Raw genomic sequence first — 21,672 nt, forward strand, 5'->3', positions numbered from 1 at the left:
CCCCAGTGTAAGCAATTCAAGTACCCATCTATATTTCTTTGATTTTAATTTTGACTTTTTCTGAAATTCACAATGTACTTATCTTTGCAGAAACGTCAGTACCTCGATGACAAAAAATTATAGTTTGTAACATAGGAGACCATACCTGAGCATACCATCAGTAAGTAGAACTGTTGATGCAACTCACGTGAAGTAATTCACTCTTCTGAACCACACCTTATGATGATGATCAATGCAAACTATGCTGATATGACATGCTGTCTTATAATGAAGGTTAAAGAAAATGAATTCTACTAGGAATTTATTGTGAGTTCACTTAGACTCATACAAGTTCACATACAACTAAAACAGATTCACTAGATGCAAATTAGCACATAGTTGTAAGTGGTATATTGTCAGTTAATGGTGCAGAGTCAGTTAAGTCATAGTTTACTCTGTAAGTTATGTACAGAGGCAATAATAGGATGCCATTCACAGAATTAAAAAAAAAGTATTTTGCACTCTGGGTTGAAAAGCTCTCTCCTCAGTCCATGTTTATTGTATGTCATGCAGGATTCAGAAGATGATGACATTGAGGACAGCAGCAGTGATGAAGAGAGGTTACTCTGAACTATTATGAGGTTAGAAAAGTAACATATTTTATGTTCTTTTGTATTCAGTTTTTACAACTGTGCATCTGGATGTTTATAAATGTCAACTGTTGATCTACAGGATGAGGAGGAAGAAGAGGAGGATGACATCACCTTTGAGATGTTTTAGGTGGTGGTGAGATGGACAGCAGAGGTCTCACACACACACACACACACACGTGTCAAGTTCAAAGCTGGATTCTGGATTTGGCAGGACGGACAAGTGCTTCTATGGCTGACTTTAATGCCAAAATAATCAAAGCTGTTGTAACTTTGGCACAAACTTGTGCCCATTGCTCAGATAAGAAGCTAATGGAGAAATAGATTTATGCATCTTAAATTGGATGCTGCTTTACAACCAAATGTTGAGGCCCTGTTATGGAAATGCGATCCATGCAAAAAGACCTTCATTGTTTGATCTGCTGTGCTCACATGGTTTATATTCCCAAATCAACTTCAGATTCTGAGAGAATACACTTTTAGTAATCTGCCATAGGAATGTTGTTCACAATGTATGGAGAAAAAAAATGCATGTGAGGTTGTTTGTTCAACCATTACTCAGCTGATTTAACATTGATAATACACATGTATTAAGTTATTTTAGAGAGAAAGTACTATGACAAAATGTCTGGGGGGAAAACATGTATGGAATTACTAAATATTTTTTTTTTTATTTAGAGGATAAACAAAACCTTTTCTTTTTTTTATGTTGTAAAGCCTTGCACATTTTCTTGTTTGTAAATCCAAAAAAAAAAAGATGTTTTTTAATAACGTGCTACACAAAGATGTGACTCGTTTTAAAATTTAAATTACTGGGCTTAACCAGACCAGGGTTTTAAATAGGATGGTTTATAATGACAACTGCAGAGCTAAACAAAAGGGCCAGTTTTACTCTAAAATGCATGGGGTAACATAGTCACATGCTGGCCTGGGTGACAAATACTCGAGTTGGGAGTTGAAGTGAGAGAAGCCCCGGCGGGTGCAGCAGAGGAAGCGCCTGGTGGAGAAGTCGTCGTGTAGCGATCGATTGCTACTGTCTGATCTCTCTGACGTAAAGATGGATGCCTGCCGAAATAGGTAAATAAACACAATTAGTAATTTGCGCGGCTGTGATTGCGGTAATCCCGACGGAAAGGCTTCAAATCGGGATACAAGCGTCGTCTTTTCCCCTCATTCATGGTTTGTACGGGGATTTGAGAGGCGGACAGCCGCAGTGCAGCAGCAGCAGCAAGCAGCAGTGCCGGGTTCGTGGTGAAGCCTCGCTGTAGTCAAATGTATTCCTTCAACAGCAAAATTCAGTCACCTACAAAACCCGCTACATTGTTTCTGTTTACTCCGCCAAGTGTGCTACATCTAACACGTTCAGCTCGTAGCTGTAGCTGCCGTTGACCTGGTGGGTTTTTTTGTGAGCAGGATACCGCCTCTCTTGTAACCTCTTGGCATTTTCAATTCCTCCAGCCTATTCATAGCCACGCTCTTTGTTTTCTTCAGCAAGGTTTAGGCTAAGCTGCCTTCATTACACAGCTATGCTCGGACCAGTGTTTGAAACGTTTAGCTACCGCCTGTGTCTGTTTATTTAGGTATTCGTGCTACAACACCAACGCTAAGATCTCCTGTTTTGTGTTATTCGCAGGTTATAAACGTGGGAAGTTAACTCCCTGTTCAACGTGCAGTTGTGAGTAGCCGTATCACATTCAAGGCGTCAAACGTTGACCATGCACTGATTCATTGGTTAAACAGGATTTAACGGCACCGTGTTGCTAACTGTGTTTCCCTCCCTTGCTGCAGCCCTATTTTGGCCAATGCTTGCTGCGCTACAGCATGACCACAGCAGTGTCGTCTCATCTGGTAGTTCTGGCAAATGAAAATGGAGGAGGTTTCAATGTCCAGCCTGGACAACAGCAAGCTGGAGGTACAGTAGAATGTAAAGCCACTGAATAACAATGCTTCAAGAAGGCTTGGTTGATGCAGATGCACTGCAGAGCTGTTGGATACAAGAACACACGGTGGTGATAGACACATATAGGCATCCCTGTATGTCTCCTGGATGGCTGGCTTGACTTATGTCTGTTTCCTGATCCTTACCCTGGCAGGGCCTAGCTCAGGACATCCTGTCTGACCTGGTAGAGGATGCATGCCTGGGTCTTTGCTTCGAGGTCCACCGGGCCGTCAAGCAGGGCTATTTTTTCCTGGATGACACGGACCAAGAAAGCATGAGGGACTTTGGTGAGCACAAAGTCATTCACTCCCTACTAGAGAAGTAAATCTTATTAGCCACCCATGCTGAATTACCTCTTGGCAATGAGAAACTGTGTGGAATCAGTTTGTTGTTCATATTGTGAGAATAGAAAGGCCACACAGCAATCCGGCAAGGACATATCTCTGTATGCTCATGTGCTTTGAGCTCCATGGCAATTTTCATGCGCTGTTACAACTCATACTTTCTAAATTTCTAGAAATTGTGGACCAGCCAGGATTGGACGTGTTTGGCCAGGTTTACAACCAGTGGAAAAACAAAGAGTGTGTATGCCCCAACTGCAGCAGAAGCATTGCTGCCTCACGCTTCGCCCCACACCTGGAGAAATGCCTGGGGATGGGACGCAACAGCAGCCGCATAGCCAACCGCAGGTACGAGAGTAAAACATCCCAGCGGATTGCCCTCAGATATCGCTGTTTGTTCCAGAGTTCTAGCTCATTGCTTCACTAAACTGGATTCTGACTGTGTGCTGAAATTATGTACACGTCTTCCTTTGTCCAGTAAGCTCAATAAAATGCATCCATGTAGATAGAAAATATGAAACCTTGACCAAAAAATCTTGGAAAGTCATTAGAGATGAAGCTGCTGAGGCAAAAAGTAGTTTCAGGTCAGGATGTACTTGTTTTATAATCAAACTGTTAAATGCAGTGAGTAATGCTGAATCATTGTGAGTGTCATGCCTTATTCTTCCTCTTTTTACAATAGTTACTGGTAAAACACAAACAACAAATCAGAGAGTGACCAAGAGGATAATGATGACGTCAACGATAATGACTGGTCTTATGGAGCAGAAAAGAAAGGTAATGTACTGGTACAACCTCTTTTTGCTTATACAGAATGTTGATTGCTGATATAATCCTCTAATGGGATTGGACACATGAAATTAGATGTTTTTAAATCTCTATGTCTCAATGTCTTTCTTTTACAGCAAAGAAAAGGAAATCTGATAAGGTACCTTTTATTTTCATTGTAAAATTCAAGAGTATTAATATAAACACACACACATATATCTGTGTGTATATAAAATACATATCTTGGGGAGCATTATATTGTTTTTATCCCCAACTGAAGTTCATTTATATAATACACTGAGAAAATTATTTGTCATTCCTGTCTTGTCAACTCAAGTATTTTTTTTTGTCTTCACCTCAGAATCCAAACTCACCAGAAGATCCAAATCATTTAAGCATAAGAGCAGTAAGTAGAAATCGTTTAACTTCATCTTGATGGCAAGTCTACAGTTTGTGTACATTTTGATTTTCCTCCATCCCCTTTTTGCGATGGGTAGAATAGTGTGCATCAACAGAACAATGAAAATTGACTTCTGACTTCACCACACGCATTTAAATCAGTGCGGTATTGGATGGAATGACTGAGTGATCTTCCTGTTGTGTATTTCCATAGGTATGATGGGTCCTAGACGTCGTATGGACAACCAGGAGAGCCCGCGCATGCTGATGAAAGATGAGGCATTCCCTCAATAACACACTCAGCCACAAACACACATTCTCTTACCATTATGTGTGTGCACGTACACACAAGCGCACATGCACAGGAAGACCAATAAGACTTCACCTTTGGTTCTTTATGACGTGATAATGTACGTTGATATTATAGGTGACATTCATGGTGTTCGCTGCTCTGCTCAGGCAGTCCAGACCTCCCACTGTATACTTGACAGATTTTTTTTTCCAGAAAAATCATTGCAACACTCATTTTTTTAATTCAGTTAATTTTGTTTTAGAAGTTTTTGCTGGAGTCCAAAATAATGAATATCACCATATACGATTTCACTGCACAGAAGTAGATTCTGGTGTAATTCATTCAGTGGCCAGGAAGAGGCAGCTGTGTGCACATACAGTATGATGGTTCTTAAAATACAGCAATGATTAGGCATTAGGTGTGCTTATATTTCTTCACCTGTTATCTCATTCAAAATAATGTTAAAGACAATCTTTACTAATGGTTTGTCTTTTTATTTTCACATTCACTGTCAGGCTCATAGTTCTCCAGTTGAATTACAATACAGTATGTCTGTCTGTGTGTATGTGTGTGTGTGTGTGTGAGAGAGAGAGAGAGAGAGAGAGAGAGAGAGAGAGAGAGAAGAGAGAAAATCTCAGTTTTGTCATTCACCTGTGGAAATTTGTTCTAAAAATGTTCAGTCAATGAACCCCTAATTGTACAAGCAGGTATTTACTGCAGAAAGCAGGTTTCTTTTCATTTAATTTTTGGTGGATAGATCAGCTTGTTTTCTAGCATTCAAATATGTCTTTGTATCATGTGTTTACATTGTAAAGGGTTACATATATCCTTTGTGTGATGTGATAGTGTAAATATTCCAATAGTTGAATTGCTGCTATCATGGCTCAAGTTTGTTTCATCTGTCTAGCATAATAAATGATTTGTTACCTGTCCTATGGTCTTGTGTTGACTTCAACTCTCAGCAGGCTCTGAATGGAGTTTTGATGGATGTTAAAGGACAAGAACAATCTCAGTAAGTCCAAAGACCAAATAACCAAGGGGATGCTGTTGATCAAATGATGAAGTTTCAAGGTATTCACTTCTGATTAGAGTTGCACGAATGTTGGATGAGACAGCAAATGCTGCTAAGTTAAGGGTTTTTTATGCCATCTTATCCGTGGGAAACTGACAGATGGTAAACACAACAAAGTTGACACAGTTCAAGCTCCGTCTTCAGAGTAAAGTTTTGTGTTCTTAGAACTGAGAACTGCCAGAGGGGCTCAAGTTATGCTGTTTCATGTGCTCCTCTTGAAGTCTTATTTCTGAGCTCTGTTACAGCTGTGTGTGTAGGCAAAGTGAGCAAAATGCTGAGAAGAAGAGCTTGAAAATAAGACCTTCATATTGGTGCTGTTGCATACATGATGTGTTGTGTTATCCAGTTTGTACTCTGCCTACCTGGGCAAGTTTTAGCATTGGCATGTTGAAACGTGAAGTGGGCCCAAATGGTCTATGAGGCCAAAGGTCATCCCTACTGGCTGCAAACCCCCTACACACCCTTGCTTTGAAGCAAGGCTGGATTACCAACCAGGCAACTTCCCTATGGCCTCAATCCCCAGGAACCCCCAAAATCCCAGGTTTAATATATTGCAAGTTGCACCACAAAATTAGCATTAACTCAAGCAGTTCCTGAACTGAATTGAATTGAATTTTGCAGCCCTGTCTTTTACGGACCCCTTGTTTTAAGACCTGCAGTATCTTAGTTTATATGCTAACACGGTGCATATTCCATTTATTATAATGCTGTGTTTTATTTGATTACCACAAACTAATTGACCTGGCACCAGAGAGTATTATTCCTGCTTCTATGCTTCCTGCGTCGGTGTAGGCAGTTTTGAATGGAAAGTGGGAGGTGATAGGCTACCTGCATAAGGCTAGGCATGCATAGAAAACATGTAGTGGGATAGGTGGTTGGTGGTTGATGGTGTCAACATGGGCCTGAGGGGTTTTTTTTTTCGTTTGTTTGTTTGGTTTTTTTTTTGTGTGTGTGTGTGTGTGTGTGTGTGTGTTCCGGGGGCCACCTGACAGGTTGATCCAGCCATGTTTATAAGGTCAGTTAATTGCCACACGATGTCAGTTTTGATAATGAGGAGGATAAGTATGCATCAGGGCCCGTGTAGTGTTTAATTTCATCAGAAAGATAGTAAGGGGAAATGAAAAATCGTACACAGACCAAACGGCTATCAGTGCGTCATAGGCACACATAGAATAGTTTGATGAAATAATGTACACAAGTATTTGAATTTGTTCACGCCGGTTTAAGCCAAGCGAAGAAACCGTTGATTAGGCGAGACTAAACGAAACAACGAAATTTCCGACATCAGTGAAGGCAGCATTTGGCATTGTGTGTGTAGGCAGTTAGAAGACTTCTGGTTTTGCTTTTGACGCCCAGTTTTGTCTTAGTAAGGTGTTATCATGTTTATCATTAGCTTCACCGTGAAATTACCCTCCCATAGTGATGTTCAGACTTAAAAGCAAGGGAGGAGAAGACGAGTAACAGCCACCACTTGGTGTCTAGAAACCAAGCAGTTGTAGGAAGAGGCAAATCCCGGAACTTGAAACGGTAGGAGACGAGCTAACATTAGCTAGCTTTTTGTTGACAGTGTGTCTGCTGTCAAACCACAACTCGACATCATCTAAAGTTATTCTAGTTAGCTAGCTGGCTACTTCGGGACTTGTGCCAGCGACGTCCACCTAGCAGCCTGCTAGACTCGTATTTGGACCGAAATTTGGTAGAAGTTTCGGCCACTTTTAACCACTTGTGGATCTAGAAGATGGCATCAAGAGGAGGCTTCACGGGTCCCCCGATGAATCCGAATGTGAATCCCATGAATGTAGGGCATTCAGCGGGCATGAGGATGCCAGGAATGCCGCAGCCCCCGGCGGGATACCCCCGAAGCATGAACAGCGCTCCCCAGTACCTCCAGGTTGGTTTCTACCTAATTTATCTGTTAAATATGGAAACTGGGTTGGTTATCTCTGAATGACGTTATTTTTTGCCGCGGCTTTCTAAAATTTACGTCATACTTGTCTGCTTTTAAAAACAAATACAGCACTCCTAAATTTAGTGTTAAATAAACGTATCCAGTTTAAATGAGTCACCTGACGGACACCAAATTGAAATCTCAATGCTCATCAGTCTGAAAATATCAAGGTGTGGGCACAACTTCCGCATTTGAAAGGGTGTGTAATTACTTACTGCCACGAATAAATTGAACACATTTTTAAGATGTCGTTTACAGTGTTTGAATACTGTGTGCCTTGAAAATTTGGACGTTTTATTAATATTAGTATCACAGAACAATGTTTTGGAGCATGTATGAAAGCGAAAATCACGTGGCTGCCCGTGGCCTCCTGTCAGTTAGCTTGAAAACAAAAGTAAGTTTATCATCACCCACCATCTGTCAGAGCTTAGCCTGCATATATTACCTAGTTTTGCCACCATCTGCAGCCTCGTGTGGTCTTCAGTTGACATGCATTATCACAGTTGTGTAGTGTTTGTCAGTTGGAGCCATATGGGCTCAGATATTTGCTTTTCAGTTGACAGACAGACTAGACGAAGAATACAGCAGTGTTGAGAAGTCATTTCTTTTCAAATACATTGTAGATAAATCACTACTGTCTGGTTTGTTTCAGCGTGTAGCTTCATAGTAAAACAAGGAAATACTCATTTCTATATCCTCCATCCAATTATCCCTTTAATTTTTTGACATTAAATCTGACACCAGAATCTCATTACATTGGGATCTCTTAGTAATCTGTTGTAAACCAGTAGTGTGGGAAGAAAGCATAACCAAATCATTTGCATACCTGTGTATTTTGATAACATTAGTTTTTTTCAAAAGGGGAAGGAGTGAGTACTAGAAAGATACAATTACAGGGATCTGGAGAGAGAAACTTGTTTTAGTACACAGCAGTGTGTTTTCAGTACTTGAAAATTGTTATGAACCTGAAATAATAGCTTCAGTTTCCTGTTCTGTTTCTCTAGCGTCCAGGGATGCCACCCAGTAGGGTGGGGGGCCCCATGGGGGTCAATGGGGGGTCAGCTGCCTGGCCCCTCTTATGGTGGAGGGAGCATGCCCATGCGGCCAGGCATGGGGCCCCCAAGCATGGACACCTCAAGGAAGCGGTTCCTTCATCAGCATCAGCAGCAGCAGCAAGAGGCGTTGGGAGGAGGCCTCAGACGAGGGTAAGCCGTGGAGAAGTGAGAGTGTTTGTGTGACAGAAGGAGAAGTGAGGGAGAGGAACAGTGCCAAGGTTGATTGACCAAGGCGCCAAATCAGAGCATGGCGCTGTGGAAATCTTGACTTTGCTTTCATATAAATAGGGCTGCAACTAACAGTTACTTTTGTAATTGTTTGGTCAACATAAGTAGAAATAAAGTGAAAAACTACAATTTCTCAGAGCTCAAGGTGACATTTTCAAATTGCTTCTTTTTCCTGTACAGCCGTCCAAAATAATATATTCAATTTACAATGACACAAAACAAGAAACAAGGAAAACAGCAAATCCTCATATTTGATGAATTTTTGTTATTTTTATTAATTAAGTGGCTTAATTAAATCAAGTATCAAAACTGAACAGTAGTAAAAATTGTCAGCCAAGTAACTCAAGTCAAACCATTTTGTAACAACAGCAACAATGAATGGACAATAAAAAATTTACTTGAAACTCTTGAAATACTGTTTACATTTTAAATCGCATCACATTTCCTGCAACATCTCCCCCTTCTTTCATATCTTGGACATACAAAACCTAATTTTTCTGATTCTGACTGACTAAAACAAACCAGTGTAAAGCCATTGTCAAGTCAAACAGTTAAATTTTATTATCACACTGTTGTTTTGTTGATTTTTATGATATGATATGTAATGGTAGCAGAAAAGTGTTCATGAGGATTAGAAACCATTAAATAAAGGGCTGTATATATTTTAGTTTGTGTACTTTGAAGATGTTAAATTAACATGATGCTCAGGGGGAAGTTTGCTCAGAGTGTAGTTTGTGGTTAAGGAAATGTACTTGCTAATTTTGCCCGTCGTGGCTTATTAACATCATAACAGCGCTACTCTTTATCTAGCATGTGTTTTTCCCTCTGCACTCTGTTTGTGAAGCTGCTGTACTGTTAAAAGCACGGCTTAGATCACATAGACACGCGGATAGGAGTATCTCATGACTGGCCTTTGCTTAGCAGAGGGTATTTTTGACTTCAAACTGCTCAATGACGCCGCACTCATAAATGTGGCGAGCCATGATGCAAAGCAGTATTTACAGTTTTATCCACAATGAACCTCTTGTCTTCTCAGTGTAGTGGGATTAGGGAGCCACAAGGCTAGAGGCACCATCCTAAATTCTCATTAAAGAGCTTCAGAATTAAATTTAGTCATAATGAGGGGGAACTGTGTAATTTAATTAAATAAACAAAACAGCTTTTATGAAGTCAGTAGTAATGATAAGTGAGAGCCCGAGGTGCTCATTCGTGGGACTTAATGAAGAGATAGCAGTGGCCCAGATACTGTTATCGAATGAAGTCAATGAGGTCTTTCTGTTAGTCTTATATGTGTCAGTGCATGGTCAATTCCTTGTAAATTGGTTAATGAAGGTCATAGTTTTAAAAGGGCAAATGCTAAATGATAAGATAACACTGGGCAACATAGTACAGTATGTCCTCATCTCATAAAGTAATATTTTTAGCCATTGGATCATCCAAATGTTATAGACAGCATATGGTTAATGTGACCATTTCATTTTACTTTGGAAATCATCATGTTATGTTTTCTGTGTGATTCAGGGCAAAACGACGCAAGATGGCAGACAAGGTTCTCCCACAGAGGGTAAGAAAGTTTTCATCCAGTGAATCATGTGTTACATGGAACTAGTTTTCCTATAGTTGTCTATACTACTTACGTTCTACCATTGGCTCCTCAGATCAGAGACCTGGTCCCAGAATCCCAGGCCTACATGGACCTCTTGGCCTTTGAGAGGAAACTGGATCAGACCATCGCCCGAAAGCGTATGGAGATTCAGGAAGCCATCAAGAAGCCCATTATGGTATCTCTTCATTATAATGCATTGTGAAATTTTAAGGAAATCCAATGAAAGGAAATTTAGAGATAAGGTTTCCAGGTTTTGTGATGTGCAGGCTAATCACAATAAATCCATGAGATTTCAGTCCCGGTTCATTTGGTGACACCTGTGGTTACTAGAGGTGAGCAGCGAGTGTGGTTTAATACAAAAGCAAAAACTACTTCAGCAGCTCCTTTGTCAGAAATCCAGCAGAGGAGCAACTGGTGTATCCATTTACAGTGTAGCCAAACAAACACACATTGTTTCAGTAAAAAATAACATGATGTTTTCACAATAAAAGCCACTGTATGTTTCATCAGTTGAATGCTGTAAGAAGGTTTCAGTAGCAGTAACTTAATACAGCTCTGAGATTTCTTTATGAGAGTGAAACTAACACTGGATTATTTGCATGCATCATTTTCTGTGAATGCCTCATGTGTAGATAGGAATCCAGCATAGCAATGGCAGACCCCGCCACTTTAAAATGTTTTTTTTGACTAATTTTATGACATGACAATTTATGGCATGTTTTGTCAAAACCCTTTCTCAACCACTTCAATTTTTTCATTTTAAATTGAGTAACACTGTTGTTACTTGAATCCCTGATGTGTATGCTTGTTCATCTCCTCTGATACAGCAAAAACGCAAACTCAGGATCTACATTTCCAACACATACACGCCCAGCAAGCCTGAGGGTGAGGAGGCAGAGAAGGTGTCGTCCTGGGAGCTGAGAGTGGAAGGCAAACTTCTGGAGGAAGTACGTGTATAACATCACTCATTACATTTGAATCTTGTTGCTCAGTTTCACAATTCTCACTGTGGCCTCACTCCCAAGTATTTCAGTCTCTGTTATTGTGTTTCTGAAAACTTCACAGTCACACAGCTCTGGTTGGCCTGTGTCCTTGGCTCAGACCACGCAACCAGATGTGTGTTTACTGCTCTCCCCACTCCACCCCGCAACTCCCAACACACACATATGCACTCGTACGCACAAGCTCATACTCTCTTTTGAAACAATGAATTGAAACCACTGGCCTTTACATACCAGGGGCTGACATATCCCCCCTCCCTCCATCAGTTCCAGCTCAACTCATTGTGTTGTCTGGGACCACATGAAGGAGGATTTTTTTTTTCCTGTTAATTTTTCTCCCTCGGCTCATTGGGTTAGGTATGCGTAGGAGTTTTGCATGGAGTAACAGAAAAAGAAATGGGATGTGAGGGAAGGAGTGAAAGGGGTCATGTTGTGCAAACAGTTTGACAGGGCTGGGGAGAGGGTGGGGGTGCAACAGCTTTTTCTAGTTGTCTACAGTTTTGTTCCTCACCACCCCCAATGTGGTCAGAGCTAAACAATGCAGCTACACAGCCTGACACAGCACAATAAGAAGACACAGATAGCAATATTGTTGCTCCGCATTTTCACACTCTTTTATGCACTTTGTATTCCTAGCCCGGCAAGCAAAAGAGGAAGTTCTCATCTTTCTTCAAGAGCCTGGTGATTGAGCTAGATAAGGAGCTCTATGGACCTGACAACCACTTAGTAGAGGTATGATGTAATGACATAATCATTTGATCCAACCACCTCATAACATTTTAAGCACAAAAAAATGTGGTGAGATTGCTGTTGATTCACCAGCCCCAGTCCCATTTTTCAGCTCTGGTCAAAAAGCAGAGTTCAGCTGGAATCAGTAAAAATCTGGAGCCCATCCTCTCTGAGCCTGTTAGACAGTCCAGAGAGGGGAGCAGCTTTACTAAGAGCTCTTGAATGTGGAAGCTATCCTACCATGTTCAGTCCAGTAACCTTGAATGAATGTGTAAATTAATCTCACAGATAGAGTTATACCAGCCCTTAATGAAAATCTACAGTGTGCTATACCATTTTTGGCATTATCATCAGAAAATATGTTTTAAAGCCAACTCACAGATCTGTATCTCACATACAAATAGAGTGGTGAGAGAAAATACTTATGGTAATAGATACCTAATAATTATAACATAAGCCTGGAGCACCACAAGTAAGGGTGGACATAAACAAGGAGTAAATAGTGGGCTGTACTTAAGTTAACAACTTACTTGAGTCAACAACTTTTTATTTTATCAACTTATTTCAGTTTAGATTTTGTGTACTTTGGACTTTTAAGAATTTTACTTGTTTTTATCATGCAGTGGCATAGAATGCCCACCACCCAGGAGACAGATGGTTTCCAGGTTAAAAGACCTGGCGATGTGAATGTTAAATGCACTCTACTGCTCATGCTCGACCACCAGGTAAGCTCTTTGCTTGTCCATCTTGTCCAAAACAGTTGTGGTATGACTTGGTCAAACCTCTTTCCACTAACTTTGTATTTGCCCCAACGCTTTGTTTCCAGCCCCCTCAGTACAAACTGGACCCACGGCTGGCTCGTCTGCTGGGTGTGCACACACAGACCAGGGCCAGCATCATGCAAGCTCTCTGGCTCTATATCAAGAACAACAAGCTGCAGGATAGTCATGAGAAGGAGTACATCAACTGCAACCGCTATTTCAGACAAGTAATGGAGTAATTTTGAGTGGAAGCCAAGTGACAAAATGCTAGCTTTCCCCTTGAGCATAAATTTCCCAGTGTTATGTTGATATTCCAAAATGCCTTAAAAATTATTGTGTATCTGTATTATATCAAATGAGCAGAGCCTTGCTAATGTTGAGCAGTGTCTTCAATGATTTGTTCCTTCAAACTAGTGATTCATGCACCCAATGAGGAGGAAAGTACCATTTGTAGGACCTACCGCGATAAACATAACCTGTTCTCTAACCAAATGCTCCTCAGATCTTTGGCTGTCCTCGCATGAGGTTCTCTGAAATTCCCATGAAACTGGCGGGCCTGCTGCAGCACCCTGACCCCATCATTATCAATCACATCATTAGGTAAGGGGGTGTGGATTGTTATCCCTCCATCTGTGTTTTTGCATGTGTTATGCATGTTTGCTTACCTCTAACTGCCAGTATTGTCAAGATCTCAGGTTTTTTCTAGAATCCTCCAAAGTATTTCTAAAGATTTTAATTTCATGCATGAGCTTTCATTTTCAGCCACTGTGCATTTATATGAGATGTTTTGAGTCATCAATACCTAGTCCTAGTTTGCTCTTAAAATTCTGTCTCACTTTGTGTCATCTCTGAGCAGTGTGGACCCCACGGATCAGAAGAAGACTGCTTGTTATGACATTGATGTGGAGGTTGATGATCCACTGAAGGGACAGATGAACAGTTTTTTGTCCTCTACAACTAACCAACAGGAGATTGCTGCTCTGGAGATGAAGGTCGGCCCACCAGTCAGTCACTGTCACCTGCACCTCACAGGCATTTTTAGGAGAGTTGTAATAAAGGGGGAAAGGGTTTGTTATAAGAGTGTTATCGATTCCTGTACTGGTTTTGTTTACTACAGATCCATGAGACGATTGAGTACATTAACCAGCTGAAGACTGAGAGAGACTTTATGCTGAGCTTCAGCAATAATCCACAGGATTTCATCCAGGACTGGCTCAAGTCTCAGAGCAGAGATCTGAAGGTAAACATTGGCTCCCAGCACTAACATCTCAACAAGAGTCCATATAGGATGTTATTTTCTGTTGAGAGGGGTCAAAGTATTACAAAATATGTTTTCAATATCAGTAAGGTTGCAGTGTAGATCTAATTTTAAACTTTTATTCAAACTCCACTTCTTGAAGCTCCAATGGCTGTTGTATTATTGCAAGTAAAACAACAACAATTTAAATTATTAATAATTTTAGAGCATCATTTGCTCCAATTAAATTAGCTCAGTGTCTGGATAAAGATGTGCTCCAGTAGGTTCTGGGCTTGCTAGGTGAATTGGTAAATCATCAACTCACTTAGTACAGTTAAAACATATAAGTCTAAAAAGTGAATTATAAAGTTTTCTGTATTCATGACGTCATGGTTCCTGTTCAATAATACATTTCTTTTTCATTAGTTGATGACAGATGTGACAGGAAACCCAGAGGAGGAAAGGAGGACTGAGTTCTACCAGGCACCCTGGGTACCAGAGGCAGTGGGCAGATACATTTACTCCAAAGTAAGAAATTACTGAGCCTAATGTACCTTTAAACTGTTCATGCTCAACACATGTTTTATTGAAAGGGTTCAGTAGAGTGTTATTAGTTTTAATTCACACTGACATGATCCCTTCTTTGTTTCAGGTGCAACAGAGAAGACAAGAGTTGGAGCAGGTGTTGGGTATCCGACTCACCTAAATACATATTCCAGAGGAGTCACAGCCAACTTTGGTTTACACTTCAGATGATAACGTCTTCTCAATTGAAATTGGAATTAGCTTGGAAAGACACAAGCTGATGTTGCAGCTTAAGTGTTCACAAAGCCATCCTCACTGATGTGATATGAGATACCAGCTTCTAAGTGGGATACACATCTTTGTTGTTCCCATAGATAATAATTTTAACACAGGCAGAGTTTATGGGACCAAAGAGGTTATTTACATGTCCTTAACAATATGTTTGCCTTGCATTGTCATGTCATTTTGAGCCTGTTCAAATAATCTTTGCGTTGTTCTGCAGTATGTTTTGCTTATGGTACAATATGCTTAAAACATTGTAAGCATTGGTGCTGTTTAGGTGTTTTTCACCATCATGTTGTGTGCTATTTTGAATGGGGTTCTGTTTACCTTCACATTTTAAAGCCATAAAGTTTAGATAGGAACAATACCTGGTGTCTAGTAACGTCTCAATAAACAAGAATCGGGAGGCATTGTAGAATTAAGCATTTCATTCCAAAATATGTATGTATGTATGTTCACAAGTACATTTAGATTTTTTTTTTTTTTTTTTAATCTTCAAAAAAACAGGAATTCTTTAAATGTCTTGACTTAGATAAAAAGCTATCGATGCCAATTATAATTTCACAGGTTTTGGTACTGTTTTATATCAGTGGATATATCATTTGAAATGAAACATTTCTTTGCTATGTAAGAGACCAGGATTTCCATGAAAGTTCCTCTCTGGGAAAAGATTGAACTCCTTATTTGTTCATGGACATGAATCCACTCTGTCCAGCTGTAATTCTTTCTCAATTCTTTTTTTTAAAAAAAACTTCTTGAATGTTTACATGCTGTTTTCATTTGTCATTTGAGTTTTTCATTGTTTTCATTCCAGATAGAGGAACTATTTGGGAGACTCTTTGGGTTGAAAGGATCTCACTGTGCGATCTGTACCTCCCAAGAAGGTTAACTGGTGTTTATAATATAGGAATGCAGTTGTAGCATGTCAACTTAACAATGCACCAAATTGTTGTGTACAGTTTGTAGTTTCACAAGTTAACTTTTCATTGAAATGCTGTTTTCTTAAGGTTTTGTATGAGAAGATCTCCAGAATTTCTTGAAACATTCCATGTTCACAGATATCGCTGTGCCAAAATGTGTTTTGTGAAGAAGGCACTTAGAATTTAAGAAATGTTGTATGTACAAATGTTTTTGTACAGCCTCTTTGTAAAACGTTTGCATGTTGTGTATCAATCAAAGGCCTTTATCTTTTATACATTTGGAGTATTTTTTGCAATAAACATACTTACAAATGAGTGTTATATTGTCCTCTTTAAGAGTCTACACCTACCTTTTAGAAAAGCACTAAAATTCTGATCATCTTTTTGTGATTATTTTTACATTAAGATACAGGCCTCTTCTCAGGTTGTACACTGAAAGACCTAAGTTCATGCTTTCATTATGCATGTAAGTGCTGGTCTAAGAGCTCAGGTATGGCTGGTTTGGCCAAGAACTGGGACACGTTTACCACTCTTCAAATAACAATGTAGAGCAGGTCTAGACCATACTCTTTAAAATGTGGTTACAGAGAGAGACCCAACAGATGCCACCATGAGCAAGCACTAGACGGCAGTGGCAAGGAAAAACTTCCTTTTAAGAGGCAGAAACCTTGAGCAGAACCGGACTCAGGGTGGGCGACCATCTGCGTCGACCTCGACCGACTCTGTATCCCCCCGCCCTCTCCCTCTGAGTGTGTGTGTGTGTGTGTGTGTATGGCTTCACGTTTGCACTCGCCAACGTGTGTCGTAATTGGTCATGGCCGTCTGGGAGGAGCTCAGAGAGGCGGAGAAACAAAGACAAATTTAAACTACCGCTTGAGCAGGTGCTTCGGTTTGTCAGTACTGTGAGAGCACTTCATTACCGGAGAAGCATAGATGTTGAAACAAGTTTTGAAGCTAATTTTTGTGGAACATGAGTGAGGCTGGATGCCGAACACACCTGCGTTGCGAAGGTAAGGCTAAGGAACTAACTAGCTAGCGGCTGGCCTTAGCATTTGTGTTAACAGCGAGCGTTAGCATTAGCCTTCTCTTTTAACGTTGTTATCGCGTGGGTAAGAGTTTGTTTGTGTATTTATGTTTCCGTGACTGAGGCGCCCTGACGTAGGTTGTGGACCCCCAGTGTTCCCCAGAAGTTCGTCTGTTAGTCTGTTTAAATCCCTGTTGAAATTGTTTATCGTCACTTTACGACATTTTGCATCTCTTTGTAATTTTGTGTTCCAAAATTCCTGGTCATTCTAGCTCGGTTTATAGCGGTCTGTCATGCCGTTGTCAATGTTTAGTGTCTATCTGTGGTCATTTTGTATTATATTGCGTCTATACCTGGCTGCTTTATACCGTGATGCCAGCGTTACCAGCAATTTGAGGTGCTGCCACGGCCACGCTCTTTGACGAAAACGCAAGCTTTTGGTAAATATTAATCACAAGGCATTACCAGTAAACTGACTGAGTTTGAAGTTGATATGATTAAAAGTCTAGGAGTGCTTTCAAATACAGTGTCCCTAAATGGCGAAAAATGAGCAAAATTTGCATATTAAATCAAAATGGCTGATATGTGGTCCTCGACAAGTCGACAAGTCCAATGGAGGATCACTTTTGATTGTTTCCTTTGCACGCTTTATTCTCAGGCCTTAATAAGTAAAGTAATACGTAATGTAATGGTATTAAAAGTAATTTAATATTAGAGATAGCAGTAAAAGTAATCTGTAATGTAAAAGCAATGCAGAAGTAATAGCAATCCAAAATAGAAGGAAAAATATCCTGTTATAGTAAGACATCAAAAACGTAATTTTATAGTGAGGCATAAAATGTAAAAAAAAAATGTCGCAGTATAGTAAGGCATAAAAATGTTTTGTTAAATGTTCTGTTTCAGCTGTAATGTTTAATATTTTTCTGTGTTTTCATGGTTAAACTGTTGATGAAGAATAGGTAGTAGTGTATTGATTATTTTCCTCTGTATGTTTCCCTTTAATTTCCTCCAGGTGTCTCCACTTCATCCATGACATCGTCCACTATTGCCAAAACATCATCCGCGATCGCAGAGACATGGTCCATGATTAGAGAGACATTGTCGAGGATGAGGGAGACATTGTCATAGTATAGTATGGTGTCAAAAATGGTCAAAAAATGTCATAGTATGGCGTGAAAAATCATAAATCATAGAATGTTGTCAAAAAATGTCATAGTATAGTATGGTGTCAAAAAATGTCATAGTATAGTATGACAGCCCTCTAATGTTTGTTAAATGTTCTGGTTCAGCTGTAATGTTGAATATTTATCTATGTTTTCATAGTTAAATGGCTGATGAGGAATAGGTAGTTGTATATTGATCATTTTCCTTTGTATGTTTCTCTTTGATTTCCTCCCAGGTGTCACCACTTTGTCCACGACATCGTCCACAATCGCAGAGACATGGTCCATGATCGGAGAGACATTGTTGAGGATGAGGGAGACATTGTCCACGATCAGAGACGTTGTCTATGATCGCAGAGACCTTGTCAAAGATGAGAGAGACGTTGTCCGTGATCAGAGACATTGTCCATGCTTCGTAGAGACCTTGCGATAGAATCGGCGGAGACGGGGGTCACCGATTTGACGGCATTGCCCGCGATCAGGGACATTGTTGATGACCACAGAGACACCGTCTATGATCTCAGAGACATCGTCCACGATCACAAAGACATAGTCCATGATCGCAGAGACATTGTCCATAATCTCAGAGACATTGTCCGCGATCACAGAGACGTAGTCCACGATCACAGACGTATTCCAAGATCACAGAGAGTCTTCGTACAATGAAGACGGTCTTTCAGACCAAGACAGAGGCCTCCAGGTAATTCACAAACTGCTTTACATCAACTGTCCAACACAGAGCACTGTTTAGTAAGGCATCAAAAATGTTCAAAAAATGTCATAGTATAGTAAGGCATGAAAATTGCCTCAAAAAATGTCATAGTATAGTATGGCGCCAAAAAATCATCAAAAAAATGTCATAGTATAGTAAGGCCTCCAAAATGGTCAAAAAATGTCATAGTATAGTATGTCGTCAAAAATGGTCAAAAAATGTCATAGTAAAGTATGGCGTCAAAAATCATCAAAAAATGTCATAGTAAAGTATGCAAAAATCAAAAAATCATAAATAACAAAATCAAAAAATGTCATAGTAAAGTATGGCGTCAAAAATCATCAAAAAATGTCATAGTAAAGTATGGCATCAAAAATCATCAAAAAATGTCATAGTATAGTAAGGCATGAAAATTCCTCAAAAAATGTCATAGTAAAGTATGGCATCAAAAATCATCAAAAAATGATCATAGTATAGTAAGGCATGCCAAAATGGTCTCAAAAAATGTCATAGTATAGTAAGGCTTCAAAAATCATCAAAAAATGTCATAGTATAGTATGGCTCGTCAAAAATGGTCAAAAAATGTCATAGTATAGTAAGGCCTCCAAAATGCATCAAAAAATGTCATAGTAAAGTATGGCGTCAAAAATCATCAAAAAATGATCATAGTAAAGTATGGCATCAAAAATGCGTCAAAAAATGTCATAGTATAGTATGGCGTCAAAAATCATCAAAAAATGTCATAGTATAGTAATGGCTCAAAATCATCAAAAAATGTCATAGTATAGTAATGGCCATCCAAAAATGGTTCAAAAAATGTCATAGTATAGTAAGGCTTCAAAAATCATCAAAAAATGTCATAGTAAAGTATGGCATCAAAAATCATCAAAAAATGTCATAGTATAGTAAGGCATGAAAATTCCTCAAAAAATGTCATAGTATAGTATGGCGCCAAAAATCATCAAAAAATGTCATAGTAATAGTAATGGCCATCCAAAAATGCGATCAAAAAATGTCATAGTATAGTAAGGCCTCCAAAATGGTCAAAAAATGTCATAGTATAGTAAGGCGTCAAAAATCATCAAAAAATGGTCATAGTATAGTATGTCGTCAAAAATGCGTCAAAAAATGTCATAGTATAGTAAGGCTTCAAAAATCATCAAAAAATGTCATAGTATAGTATGTCGTCAAAAATGGTCAAAAAATGTCATAGTATAGTAAGGCCTCCAAAAATGGTTCAAAAAATGTCATAGTATAGTAAGGCTTCAAAAATCATCAAAAAATGTCATAGTAAAGTATGGCATCAAAAATCATCAAAAAATGTCATAGTATAGTATGTCGTCAAAAATGGTCAAAAAATGTCATAGTATAGTAAGGCGTAAAAATTCCTCAAAAAATGTCATAGTAAAGTATGTCGTCAGAAATGGTCAAAAAATGTCAAAGTATGGCGTCAAATATCATCAAAAAAATATCATAGTATGGTAAGGCTAAAGGCTAAAAATATTCACTTTCATACATATTAAACAGCCATTTATTTGATTGAAGAGTAAGATAATCCTTTATTAGCCAGACAGAGGGGAAATTCAGTGTTGATGCAGCAAAAACAGAAAAAGGAATTGTGTAAACAAGATACAAAACAACATACTATATAAAAATATATATAAATCATAAACAATATGAACAGTATAAATAGGACTATGTACACAATAGTAGACTGGATATATATTTGAAATAGCAAAATACCATAACGAAATGACAAACACAAAATCTCTCTTAACCCCGACAAACACTGTCTCTGAAAAACAATATTAAGATTGTTGCTTCAAGATAGTTTCTTTGTCTTAAATTAAAATAAAAATGTCAGTGTATTAAGTACAAATAATTTTGGTAAAATAACATCATTTAAATTGTTTTGCTGTATTTATTTGGTTCATGTTTATCTACTTCTGTGAAATCTGAGCGATAACTATGTAATAATTACAACAATACCCAGTGTTTAAATCACTGTAATTAGGTATCAACAATGAATAAGGTCAGTTTAGGAAAGGAAAAATAGATTTGCTGATCAGTTTCTGTGATTAACACGTGTTCTTGTCGCTGCAGGAGAAGAAGACAGCAGCAGCTGAAGACCTGAAGTGGATGAAAGAATCAAAGGTGTTACAAAGCTGTTAATAGTGTTGGTTTCCTGTTGTTCAAGTGAAACACATTTCTCTACCATCTATAATGTAGGCACAGGCACATTTTCCAAAGACTTATAATGTCTTTACTAAGCACCTGTTAGAACATGTTCATCTTTGGAAAGTGTGCTCATAACCAACTTTAACAAGTGTTTCCGTGGTCAAATGTCTGTAATTATCTTTGCTGTGATTTGTTAAATGTTGTCTGGAATTTTGAAACTGTCGTTATACAAATCATTTTATTGTAAGTAAATGTCATGATTCTCATGGTTTTTTTTATGGGTTTACACAACATTTTTAAGGATTCAAAAATATATTTTCTAAAGGTTTTAAATTAAGATCTATACCTGTGTACTCTTATTTTTTAAGGTTTTGTACTTAAGTTCTTATGAATTTGACACTTTCTGTAAGATTCTAAATTTATTTTTTTACAGGTTTAATGCTTAATTGTTTGACCTATGTTTAAAGTTTTAACGTTATTATCAAACCTGTTTTTTTTAAGGGTTTCTATTTATTTTTAGGGTTTTACAATTAATATTTAAATGTTTCCAATGTATTTATTAAAAAGCCTTCTATTCTAAACTATGGTTATATATTTTCTGTTGTATTTATATGTATTTTGTTACACATAATTTTTAGACTTATTTTTTGCAGCTACATTGTTGAAAAATATTAATTAAAAGTAGTTCAATTCAATTCAATTCAATTCAATTTTATTTATATAGCGCCATATCACAACAACAGTACTACTAGTATTACAAAAGATAAGTTAGAGCAGCTTTACTTGGTTGTATTTTTAAAGGTTTTACAATAAATAAAGGTTTATACCTTATTATTTTATTTATTTTTAGACGTATTTATTAA

At 38.6% G+C, this 21,672-nt stretch overlaps 3 protein-coding genes across 4 annotated transcripts in view; all 3 read left to right on the forward strand.

Moving 5' to 3' along the window:
* Positions 1-1,286, forward strand: part of LOC108873450 (nucleolar transcription factor 1-B) — a 37,347-nt gene extending 36,061 nt beyond the window's left edge. The window contains exon 16 of one of the 2 annotated variants that reach the window (XM_051066465.1): positions 712-1,286. In XM_051066465.1, coding sequence (XP_050922422.1) covers positions 712-759 — 48 coding nt within the window. In that variant the 3' untranslated portion in view covers positions 760-1,286. Of the gene's footprint in view, positions 1-90; positions 162-711 lie in introns of those variants that run through there. The other variant, XM_051066466.1, reaches the window with a different exon arrangement.
* The window catches only part of LOC108873424 (ataxin-7-like protein 3), a 34,412-nt gene extending 30,042 nt beyond the window's left edge, over positions 1-4,370 (forward strand). The window contains 9 exon segments of the mRNA XM_051066559.1: positions 2,263-2,304; positions 2,418-2,541; positions 2,723-2,855; positions 3,086-3,271; positions 3,600-3,686; positions 3,815-3,837; positions 4,039-4,051; positions 4,054-4,083; positions 4,291-4,370. Coding sequence (XP_050922516.1) covers positions 2,491-2,541; positions 2,723-2,855; positions 3,086-3,271; positions 3,600-3,686; positions 3,815-3,837; positions 4,039-4,051; positions 4,054-4,083; positions 4,291-4,370 — 603 coding nt within the window. The 5' untranslated portion in view covers positions 2,263-2,304; positions 2,418-2,490.
* A 2,518-nt stretch (positions 4,371-6,888) lies between these two features.
* Positions 6,889-16,048, forward strand: LOC108873437 (SWI/SNF-related matrix-associated actin-dependent regulator of chromatin subfamily D member 2-like). The gene is given in 14 exon segments (XM_018661606.2): positions 6,889-7,331; positions 8,393-8,430; positions 8,432-8,593; positions 10,193-10,235; positions 10,330-10,452; positions 11,105-11,224; positions 11,915-12,010; positions 12,631-12,732; positions 12,834-12,995; positions 13,271-13,368; positions 13,625-13,760; positions 13,886-14,008; positions 14,432-14,533; positions 14,658-16,048. Coding segments are annotated over 14 exon segments (1,512 nt in total). The 5' UTR covers positions 6,889-7,178; the 3' UTR covers positions 14,712-16,048.
* The last annotated feature ends 5,624 nt before the right edge of the window (positions 16,049-21,672 follow it).

This window comes from Lates calcarifer, linkage group LG23 (assembly GCF_001640805.2).
Source record: "Lates calcarifer isolate ASB-BC8 linkage group LG23, TLL_Latcal_v3, whole genome shotgun sequence".
NCBI lineage: Eukaryota > Metazoa > Chordata > Actinopteri > Centropomidae > Lates > Lates calcarifer.